General features: G+C 40.4%; 1 protein-coding gene across 1 annotated transcript in view; it reads left to right on the forward strand.

Moving 5' to 3' along the window:
- The window catches only part of plcl1 (phospholipase C like 1), a 74445-nt gene that overhangs the window by 44418 nt on the left and 17610 nt on the right, over positions 1-12417 (forward strand). Inside the window, exons 2-3 of the mRNA XM_067444042.1 lie at positions 7182-7805; positions 8921-10618. Of these exons, the coding sequence (XP_067300143.1) occupies positions 7182-7805; positions 8921-10618 (2322 nt within the window). The remainder of the gene's footprint in view (positions 1-7181; positions 7806-8920; positions 10619-12417) is intronic.

A 12417-nucleotide genomic window follows, 5' to 3' on the forward strand; every position in this document is an offset into this window, starting at 1 on the left:
ACCGCGGAGCGTTTTTCAATGAATGAGTTTCGACGGACCGATTATACTGGAACACCAACTAGTGTTCACGAGTCACGACAACAACAAACCATAGTGAACATGAACGAAGAAACTGATGAGACCGCTTTGCTTGGCCCCGTGGATGGGAAATTTAGTTTTAAAAAACGAAAGGATGGAAGCGTCGACAAGAGCATGGTTGTGTGCAAGCTATACAACAAGGAATTTGCGTATCACCGCCACACATCGAGCTTCAAATATCACTAATATGCTTTTGCTACACCTAATGGTAAACATTGCGCTGGTCTGCTGGACTGAAATAAATAAACAATATTTTGTTGATTAAGCTTATGTATTCAGTCATTATTCAATGGTATACTAAAAATCCATGTGAAAAATTCTCATTGTTCTCAGGTGAAATATTTAGATGCAATTAAAATGCGATTAATTTCGATTAATTAATTACAAAGCCTCTAATTAATTAGATTAATTGTTTTAATCAAGTCCCGGCCCTATTTTAATTCTAACAATGCAATGTTGTGATGAACGTGAACAAACGTGACCAACACTCTGTACAGTTGATGGGTCAGTGCATCATCACAAAAGTTTCACATTCAAAAAAATGAACTTGCACTTTTGTTATTTGTACTCAAATCATACTTGTTCACATTACTTAAACTCATGAAACTAAATTAACTTAGTTGTTTATACTAATGAGTATTGTCCACTTTGCTTAATAAGTGTTTGTTCGACCAACTTAACATTATGGAGTGAAATGAACAAACCGGCCAGAGGATCTGTAGTTCCCAGCATGCTTTGCAAGGGACTGCATTAGGAGAGTAAATTTAGGGATTAAAGTGTTATTTTAAGTGTTTTTCAGTAAAAGTACATATGTTTTTTTTAGTGTGTGTTAGTGTTTAAATGTTCAGTTATGTTGGACATTTAGAGGAGTTTCTGTAATTATGGTTACCATTATGCAGAACAGTGGTGCCTGTGTTTTTAAACATTCTCTTGTAGAAGTAGTAGTTAATTTAAAAAGGTAAATTAAATTGATAAATGTGTTAACCTAAAATAATAAACTTTTATAAATGTAACATAACATTAGTAAGTAAACTACACATAAATATTATGTAAAAGTGAAAAATTCAAATGCTTTGTATTACTTAAAGAAACTTTGTCAGCTTTACTTGACATTCTTTTGTTTATATAACTAAATTGTTATTTGTAAAACGTATTCAATATAGTTATGTGGAACCACGTGATGCTGCTTTTTTGAATAAATACAACAAATACATTTTTGAGGGAGCCTTTCCAATGTAAATATTCAATTGCTGGAAGTGGAACATGCGGGAATTTGTTACACGCGCTCTGTGGGAAGTTTAAACATCTGAAATGTGCACTGAAAGCCACTTTTCAGGTAGCGCACAAAGTTGAGCTCTCTTTTATTCCTTTCTCAGCGAGTATCCTAGTAAACATGGTTGGTTACATCTTAAATGAACGCAAACACAAAACACATGATCCATGCGTGCATTCAGTCTTAACATAATAGCATCCTAATAATCCTGCTACTGCCTGCATTTTTAACGTTAATCAAACAAGAAAGGACAAATAAAAAAATCACTCACTGCTCTTCAACTTTAAAAAGGATATGAAAACTATGCAGTGCAGGCTTGCTGCGATAGACACTTTAAGGGTGGTCAGATGCAACACCGGTTACATCACTTGCAGCAGCATCACCCCCACCGAGGTTTAGAATTTTTTTTTTTTATAGTAGTAAAAATGATTTAGTTCAGTTAGTGAACAGACGCTGCAATTAAATACTGTTCATTTCATTTTCATCTTTGTATTGTATTTATTTGTGCTATTGTTTGTAATTTGATTGATTGTTCTTGTTTTATTACTGACTGTTTTCTTTTCTTTAAAATGTAGGCTATTAAATTCATATTAAGATTAATTTTAGCTGTGGTATTGAAAAAAGAATTGTACATTTTCACTAGTATCTAAAATGTTGGTGTCATAATTGCCTGTTTTTGCATCATGGCTGTTAAAATATATATTGCCTGTTTTTGCGTCATGGCTGTTAAAATATATATTTTCACCAGCCATTGGCAAGTGTGGCCAAAAGTTAGTTTTAGACTCTGCTTATCAGTATTACTAAGAAAAGTGAAGGGTAACTACTAGATTATTTTAATATAGTCTTTATGTACAACCTTCACTACCATCCTCTATATTTTGCTACTAATAAGAACAGGTGTTTGATAATCTCCCTTCTGCTATACTCATATTTGCTTTAACAACACATTTCATCCTTCAAGCTGTTTATAGACAAGCTCAATGTCAGGAGATCAGCTCTGCTTCACATTTCTGCGTGACATAATTCTATTTTGACCCACACATCAGCATTTTCAATTAGTTGAACAGTAGGATTGACGGCTTGCTAAACTCATTGTCAGTTAATCCATGAGCGTTCCCCTCTAACCCTACTAAATCACTGGCTCTCCATCCGGCGCGGATTACTCCTTAGGTCTCATGGGGTGGGAGTGGCACGGCTGTACTAATCTACTGCATTCGCAGAGCTGGGATCATTAGCTGGATTGGAGTTCTGTTCCGTGTCTTGCTCTTGGAGCTGGAGTGGATTACGGACAGCACCAGGTGTTGTCCCAGCTGATGAAGTCAGTGGTACGGGGCAGTATTTTGGGATGGGGTTAGTGGACTGTGTTATGAGTGGGTTAATGAGCTGGATTTGCCGTTTGCTTAAAGGGTGCTTATTTACTCACCCTGTTGTTCTAAATTTGTTGTTCCAAATATGTACTTTCTTTCCTTCAGAACACAAAAGAATTGTTTTTTTGTTCGTAAAATAAAAGTCGGTGCGGTCAAAAACCACTTTGGACTCCAATGACTTTAATTGTATAGAACAGAGATGGCCAACGTCGGTCCTGGAGAGCCACAGCCCAGAGTGTAGCTCCAACCCTAATCAAACAAACCTTAACAAGACAGCTTCTGGCAGGTGAGTTATTATCAGGGTTGGAAAGTGACTCTCCAGGGACAGACGTTGGCCACCTCTGGTATAGTCTCAGCTTCAGAAGTCACGCCCACAGACCTTTGGCTGAACATCTGATGCATATGGCACACTTTCTGGAAACACTTCAGGAGTTTTGTAGCCGTCATCTGATAAAAATTAGAAATTAAATTAAATTCTACAGGATGTACATGAGAAGTGTGTGTTTTGTTGCATTCTTTAACGTTCCGCCTCGAAAAGGACACCAAACACCCTCGAAGAACAAGGGCGTTGTGTTTACAACTGTGACGATGAGCTCTTACCAGGATCAACTAAACGCTGGATTTTCAAAAATATGTGAAGTTTTTGGCTCCATTGTTGCAGTAAACTTGCACAACCTTCTTGAATGATTAATTGTAGATACACGCCGGCCTTTTGTTGCAGGTACATCACCCCCCTGAACATGACGCGGAACAAAACTAACAGTGATTGGTTGCGTTACATATCAGTCAGATGTTATCTTGAGCGGTCCTTGACCAATGAAAGCCATGAAAGAATCCAGACCTTCTGCCGTCAGTCTGAAGGTCTGGCTAAGACTACCCCTGATATAGACACAAAAAAACTAAGAACATTACACGTATATATATATGTAACAGAGGTCAGCTAGTAGTTGCTGTGCAAGTAAACCTCACTCCTCTGACCTCAAGAGATGCTCTAGCGACTGATGCGAGAGGTTGCAGCCTTTAGCCACCTGCCAGAGCGTCCGACTCTCATGCCGGGGGACCGGGTTCGAGTCCTGGTCCGAACAGTAGGAGTTACATATACATTTATTTATTTAGTAGACACTTATATGTAGAGCAACTTTTATGCTGAGCAAGTCATTAAAGACCAATTCTTTAAAAAAAAAGAAGGAATAGAACAGTGAAGGAAATTTTAGGTCTAATTAATAAATAATTATTTTGAATTATTTGCAAATAATATTTGCATTATTTAAAATTAAAAATGTTGCTTGTCTCGTCACACTCTGTTAGGAACTACATCAATCATGTAAATGTAAATTTTAAATTCAAAACATTGAAAAAGATGATTTGGTGTTTTGAATAAAAGTATTAATTTGCTAAAATAATCTTACTGACCCCAAACTTTTGAATGGTATTGTGACTACAAAACAAATCTTGACATCACTAGTCAATTTATTGTCACCCATCTTTAAGATATGTTCTAGCAATTTTTGCAAATTAATTCTTGCACAGCCTTCAACTTTGTTGTCTTCCTTTCAGTCTAGAGTGTCTGTATTGACTTTAAGCAGATGACAGTAGTAAACACTGCTGTGTGAAAGAGTTTAGCCTCAGGCAGCATTGGAAAGGTTCAGTGAGGACTTGGTAGTAGCGAAGGCTGATGCCATTGTGGGTTTTAGCTGCCAAATCACTGATGAGCTTGAAAATGCCCCTTAAAGGGCAGGGACTCAACTGCTATTAAAACCAGTCAGCTCTTTTAGGAACAGACCCAGGGTTATTCATAAAGTCTGAGCCGTCACCAGTGTCCATACTGACGCATTTTAGTTCTTATTATTTTTTCCGTTGTCACTCTTCATTTTCTCCTCTGCCCTCAGTTTCTGTGTCCACCCAACCACCAATTATCTCCTTCTTTCTAGTGCTTGTGCTCCCTTTCTATTCTCCTCCTCTTTTCCTTGATTAAGTGGAGATGGAAGCTCATCTAAATTTAACCACACTTCATCTCCTAGCTCTCCCTCGCTGTGTTTGGTACTCTTATCCCTCTCAGACTGATGGTGGGAAATTGCATGTAATGTCAGTGTAATTTTATATTGAGAAAACATGGTATTTTACCTTCTACATAGTTGTTCAAGCTGTTTTTTGGTGTGTTTTGTTGCACTCCTCCCTCCATCTCATTAACTCTCATATTCTTTTCCATATTCCTCAGCTGTTACAATCCTTTCCATCCTGCCGTCCTCACTGGCAGACTTTGGTTGATAAAGATAAAAAAACAAAACATATCTATGTTTTAAAAAAACAAAGCAAAGTGAAGTGAGCTTAAGGGGATTAAGTATAATAGATGCTCCTTTAGGCCAAAACGATACATTAAAAGCTTTGCAGACTTGTTGTCATGGTTTCCTGGAGAACCCTGATGGGTGGGTGGCATGGATGGATGGACAGATGAGCGACCTGCTTTTTTTGCCTCTTTCTCTCATGGTGCCCTTGGGAGACTAACCATTAAAGCTGCTTTTTAGACTTTCGTGGTCATGCCTGCTAACCTGTGCAACTGTACTGCCTGGCTCACCCTGATTGCTTCAGCTCCACTATCACCCAGTCTGCTCAAACACCTGCTGACCTGGATTCACAGCGGCAGGCTGTCGTCTCGTCAGGCGGGTTCTGATCCAGAAGCACGGCAGCTTTGAGGAATGGAGCCTGCCAGCTGCATAAAAAAAACAGACAAACTAAGACAAATGAACATGTCAGAGTGCTCAGTGGCTGCACACTGTACTCTCTGACCTGACCCGATTCACTGCTTCTCTGGTCTGAATGTCAAAAAGGTTTTGCTCAGTAGAAGAATTCCAGAATTGTGAAGCTTGTTTTTATCTTTGACTCAAAAAAGAATATGGATTGTGATTATAAAGAAGCAGAAATGTTAGCATGCAAATGTGAAACTAAAGTGTATGAAAAGAAAAAAAAATCTGTAAAAAAATAAATAATCTTTGCAGAAAATTACTAGTACATTTTCCCTTAAGTTTACCGACCTACACAAAATAAAGGAAAAAACGCATGTGAAAAATCATTACTTCAAATTAACAGTATTTTTATTGGATTTTTATTAACTGTATTTCTACATTTTCTAAGCAAAATGCCAGTCGTTATTCCTTGTGCACTAAACATGCTGATATGATATTGCTAGTCATTTATAGTTGGTTGCTAGGGTGTTGGAGTTGGTTGCTAGGTAGTTGCTTACTGGCCCAAGTCACAAAAACTCACTTCTCAAGTACATGATAATCTGGTCTGGTTGAGTCTTTGTTGTTTTTGTTTTGTTTTTTTCTGCCAATTTTATTGTCCTCCAAATTATGTCTGATTGATTTAAAAAGTAATAGCTATGACATTCCAATGGGACCGTGCGTGTCTTGATTCTATTAAGCCCATCTTTGATATTTGGTATGCCTGAAGTTCATTAGCTTCTGCTTGAATACTGAATACTCTGTTATGAGAGCCAGTCTGGTTAGTGCCAAATGGCTAGGGGTGGAAATCCCAGATTACACATTCTAACTACTGCAATGACATAATGTGTTTCCATTAGGAGCCTTTGTTGTGGATTCAGTTTTAGGTATTAGGACATGTATAGGCCAGTGCTGCAAGCACACATTTTAAACCAGTAACACCCCCAGCCCCAGCCAACATAAACTTTTTATCTCCTTTTCTTTCAGTAGGTCAGGTAAGGTGACAGTTCCACAATCATTTAGCCTATGGCATGTTCTATTCCAAAACGAGTTTCATTATCATTTTATCTTTCTGAACCTTTGGGGTGAATTCTTGACAATGAAAAACTATTTATGTTTATAGGCATGGCTGAATTGCTACTCAAGCTTTTTCAGCATGTTACCAAATCATTGTATTTGGGAATTTAGTAAAATTTGAATATTTAGGTTATTAATTTATTATTATTATGAGGGCCAAGATTTTAGGCTTTCTATATGTAAAAGTAACTTGGATACTTAAATATAGCAAAGTCACATACATAGACAGGAATAATTTAATCATTTATTCAAAATTTAGGATAATAGAGGGAAAAAACAGGAATATTTTAGCACCTGACAATAGCAATACACAGTCCAATGCTGCTTGTCAGTGATGTAATGTAGGATGTGGCTGGTTTATTGTGAAAAGGCCATAGTTCATAGCACTGTTCATTTCCCTTAGATGACATGAAGTTCCATTTATGTCCAAATTGTGCCTCAATGGTTATATGAAAAAGTAATTCCATGCTGAAACATGCCACATTTGTTTAGACTTAAAACCTAGAGACATGTTTGAACACAAAAGAGCTTTCTGTGATGAATGAAAATTTCCATCTTGCTTTGTTGCTAAGGTGCTTTAATAGAACCACAATATGTAGAATGACATTGAAGATTTCTTCAATTGTGGTTTACATTGTGCTTAATGTTTTTCTTTTTTCCCCCAAGGACCCTTCAGTGGCCAAGGTCAGTGGTGGGAGGAAGAAAACAGTTTCCTTTAGCAGTATTCCATCAGAAAAGAAGGTGAGCAGTGCTGCAGATTGCCTTGCTTTTATGCAAGGTGGCTGTGAACTAAAGAAGGTGCGACCCAACTCGCGCATCTACTCGCGATTCTACACTTTGGACCCTGAGCTGGCCTGCCTTCGTTGGGAACCCTCCAAGAAAGATGGTGACCGAGCCCGACTTGACATCTCCGCCATTCGTGAGGTCCGCACTGGGAAAAGCACAGAGACCTTTCTCCATAACGGCCCATTGGATCACCTGGCTGAAGAAGCAGCCTTCTCCATCATTCATGGTGAAGAGTATCAGTCTCTGGACCTGGTTGCTCTCTCTGCCGATGTGGCCAACATCTGGGTGACAGGGTTGCGGTACCTGTTGTCTCACCCTGGTGCCATTGGAGGAGGGAGTGGAGGGGATGGAGGGATGGGAGATGCCAGCATTGGAAGCAAAATGAGGCGGAACTGGTTGGCGGCAGAGTTTGCTCTGGTTGATGAGGATGGACACGGAATCTTGTCTGAAGATACGGCAGTGGTTACCATCTGTAAACTCTGTCCTGGCATAAAAGAAGCAAAGGTAACACATTTCCTTATTTTCACAAACCCTTGCATTTCATGACTAAATTGGTTCAGAAAAAGCCAAACCATACTGATTTGTGTGACTCCCCAAATTGAAAGAAATCAGTAATACATATTCTGCGGCAGTTTGGGCCCATCAAATTAGAATCATTCTACTGTCCTAGAGCAGTGAGAGATAAAACAACAAGCGCTGAGAGAGCCATAAATGTGAATGGAGGCAATATAATTAGTGTAGAATTTATATGGCTCTTCCAGAGCTCGTCACTCTCTATTACTGCTTAGCTTGACTTTTTAGTCAACAATGCTAAGGCACACAGCAATTGTTGGGTTTTGAATCTGGCAGTGGATTCATGTGTGTTTGTGTGTAGAATGAACAACTGGGGACAGGAGGAAAACAGACAGAAGCTACAGGGCCAAGTCTTTGTGACAGCGGGTGTGAGGCATCTGCTTCATTTGTCTAGAGAGACAAGTAAAGGCAAAAAGGGCAAGCAAACAGCGCAACGAGGAGCTGACTGTATAGGAATGGCTCGCTTTGCTTCTGGCTGTGTCCTAATCTTGAAAAATATTGGACATGATATACCCTGTGAAGAGCTGCTGTCCTTGAATGTGTATGACTTGTGACATTTTGTCTATCAAGGTTCAAATCACTATATGCTGCAAGCTTCTTATTTGATGTGCTTCTTGTCTGTGTAATAGTTTTGGACTGTGATTGCTCATTAAGTTTAAAAGTCCTATTCAAGCAAGAAATTCACCTCCAGCATTTTTTTAAATTTAAGTAACAAAACCTGAAAAGTGATGAGACAAGCTTACAACATAAACAGATGATAATTAGCCTGAAGAACTCTCAATGCCTTGGTCATCATCTTTCACTTGGCAGTAGTCCTTGTGTTATTATGTATATCATTCAGTATATACTTTCAAATTCAAAGAAAAGCATTCCCTCTTGAGCAACAGTGGTCATAGTTTGTGAATGAATCCTTTCATTATTATCAGACTATAAAACAAGATTTGGATTACTAGCTCAAATAGTAATCAATGAAAGACCTAAAATTAAAATTATCCTTAAAGATCTAAAACTTTAATATCTCTTTCTTTTTTTTCTTTTTTTATCAGGTGCGTTTGCGCTTTAAGGAAATTCAGAGGAGCAAAGAAAAGCTAACTTCTCATGTTACCCTGGAAGAGTTCCTGGAGGCCTACTGTGAGTTGTGTACACGACCTGATGTCTATTTCTTGCTAGTTCAACTCTCTAAAGACCGAGAATGCCTTGACGCTCAGGACCTTCGTCTTTTCCTTGAGACGGAGCAAGGTCTGTCATTGGCCACCAATGAGGGCTGCTTGGAGCTTCTTCGCCGCTTTGAGCCCTCTACAGCTGGACGAGAGCGAGGTTTACTGGGCTTGGATGGCTTCACCCGCTACCTACAGTCATCTGAGTGCCAGTTGTTAGACCCTGAGCATCAGAATGTATGCCAGGATATGAAGATGCCCCTGTCTCATTATTTCATCAGTGCCTCCTACCGGTCCTACCTGCTGGATGACCAAGTGCATGGCCGGGCTGATCTTGGGGGGCTCACTCGAGCCCTGCAGGCTGGCTGTCGGTGTCTGGAGCTGGGGGTTACTGATGGGTCAGAAGGGGAGCCACTATTGGGTGTAGACAATGGCACAGATGGCAAGCATCATCACCACCACCATCACCACCACCATCACCACCATCATGGTTCTGTTACTCTGCGCAGTGCCCTAGAAGTAGTCAACAAGTATGCTTTTCTCACCTCCCAGTATCCTCTGTTGCTGTATTTATGCCAGCGTTGCTCACCTTCCCAGCAGTGTACTCTTGCGCAACATCTAAAAAAGGTTTTTGGATCCAAGCTCTATACTCCCGAATCGCTGCCTGTTAGTCTGGGAGGTCGTGCGACCACTTTGCCCTCTCCAGAGCAGCTAAAGGGAAAGGTGCTTCTTGTCGGAAAGAAGCTGCCCCCAGAAGAGGAAGGTTCTGAAGGAGAGGTATCTGAGGAGGATGAGGAGATTGGTGGTGGTGGTCCTCTGGCTGGCCGAAGGATGACTATCCCTGGGGAAGAGGAACTAGGGGTGGTCCTTGTTGTCCCCCCACCCCCACAGCCAAGGCGTCTCCGTTTGCGGCGTGAATTGTCAGATCTTGTTGCAGTTGCTCGTACTGGAAGTCGCAACTTTTATGCTTACCGGGCGAGTACTCAGCAGTCTCAGCAGCATTCTCCGCCTTCTACTCCTTCTACACCAGGTACGCCTATGACCCTTGACCCTCCCTACTGGACTCTGTGCTCTCTCGGGGAAGGGGAGGCAGGACGGCTGGCTAGTGAAAGCCCAGAGGAGCTTGTGGGCTTTACCAAGCGCAGTCTAACCCGTGTGCGGCCCAGCTCAGTAAGGCTAGACTCTAGCAACCCAAACCCACAAGGCTACTGGAAAGGAGGAGTGCAACTGGTTGCTCTCAACCAACAGACGCCAGGTGCCATGATAGACCTGACCCGTGGCCGTTTTATGCAGAACGGTGGGTGTGGATATGTGCTTCGTCCAGCAGTCATGCGAGAGGAGGTTTCCTACTTCAGTGCACAGTCACAAGGCTGCGTGCCTGGCGTACCACCACAAACACTCAGGGTGAAGGTCATTAGTGCCCATAGTCTACCCAAGCCACAAGGCTCTGGTGCCAAAGGTGAGGTGATCGACCCATATGTGGTGCTTGAACTGCATGGTGTGCCTTCAGACTGCACAGAGCAGAGAACTCGCACTGCTGCCCAGAACCAAGATAACCCACTGTTTGACGAAACATTTGAGTTCCAGGTAAGAGAAAAAGACTACCACATCATGAATGTTAATGTTGTAAGACTTTATGAAACTAAAGCCACCTTTCCACTATCTCTGACATTGGCATACCGGTATATATTTTTTTACATTTTGCCCCCTAGTGGCAGTGACATTGAACTGACATTGAGATTGGTTGTGAAGCAGCTGTTACCCCTGACAGCCATGACCTTCTGAGATATATAAATATATCCAGACAAAACAAATGACCAACAATACATCTGAAAGAAAGAAATAGTGGTTTTCTGTGACTAATCAATGTAAATAAAAATTAAGCAATTATAAAAGGAATATTACTGACATAATTATTTAGAACTACCCATATTACAGATAGTGTTTTTTAATTAAAAAAAAATCCACATACAAATGTGACCGGAGCTCCGCACTACTCCATTTGAGATGAAGAACTTGGGTCGGTCGTTTGATGTTTGTCTGAGGTAGTGAAAAGATGGCATAAGAAAGAGATTGAGAGTTGAGACATGGGATGTATTACACAACACCTTGCCCTGTGGGTTTTTTCTGTGGTGTGGTCACTGACATGCAAGGTTACTCTGAGCTTCTCTATGTATATCAGTCTTCTTTCTTGAGGGCAGAAATCAGAATGCTATAATCCATGAGGCAGCAACTGAGCCGTGTCTCGCTAATTACCTACTGCATGCAAAATTAATACAGTTCCGAGCTATACCACGTCAAACAACGTAACATATGTACTCACTTAACTCCCTCAGCAGGTTGTAATGATGAGTTTGACACGGTGATTCCAACACATGGTATATTTTATTGCTGTTAGGAGAAAATCCCACTGACTTTTGTTTCTGTAACAAAAATTGTTTTGCCACTGCTTGGGCTTAGCATAAACAGGTGAGCATAACAAAATGGCTGACGGCAAATTTTGCTGTCAGTGCAGATGTGAGACTGAATCTGTGTTTTGTGTGTTTTTTTTGTTTTGTTTTTGATGTTGTGCTGATTTTCTCTCTATGGATTTAAGACAAACTTATCCCAATAGTGAGTTTACAAAATGTAAGATCCCACTGGTTATTGCACTTGCTTTCATTTCTTAGCATGCATTGGCCTGAGCTGACAACTATAGCAGAAATTTCCCATGAACAACATGAATGTATAGCGTACTGACCTGTCATCCACAACCAGAATGAGGTTAATGGATGCAGTCTCTCCTCGTGGTTGCACGGGGATGACGCAAATGTGTGCAACTTAACACAACTCTTCCTAGATCAGTAATTAGGGAAGATCTCCATCAAAACTTAATAGCCTGCTACCACAAATGCTCTTGCCCTGGATTGTAGTTCAAACCTGTGGTCTACATAACTCATTACACTGCTGTATAAGTGAGTGCCAGTTTCTTCCAGCATAATTATTTTTCCAATGATGTGACCTTTCTTTTAGCAGGGCATAATTATACTTGCATGCCAAATTTAGACAGCTTTAATTATAAGATGCAGATTAAGGTAGTTTCTTGGTGCAGGTGAGGGTTTATTTTACCTGTGTGATCCAGAGCAATGAAGCGGACACAAACATTCAGAGCTCTGGGGTGTGAAGCAAGACTGCGTGAACAAAATCAGTAAATTTAACATGGTTCATCTGAGGAGAGTTAGTTTATGTTTGAGTGAATTATCCTGCCAGTAATTTCTGGTGTAAAAATAGATGGTTTTTCCTCAAGAACACTAGTTTATATCAACAAGTACATACACAATCAAGATGTTTGGTCTGGAAACTCACCATTGACAGCTCAATCTGAGGGGCGGGATAAATGGTTGTCT

The sequence above is a fragment of the Pseudorasbora parva genome, chromosome 5 (assembly GCF_024679245.1).
Source record: "Pseudorasbora parva isolate DD20220531a chromosome 5, ASM2467924v1, whole genome shotgun sequence".
Lineage (NCBI taxonomy): Eukaryota > Metazoa > Chordata > Actinopteri > Cypriniformes > Gobionidae > Pseudorasbora > Pseudorasbora parva.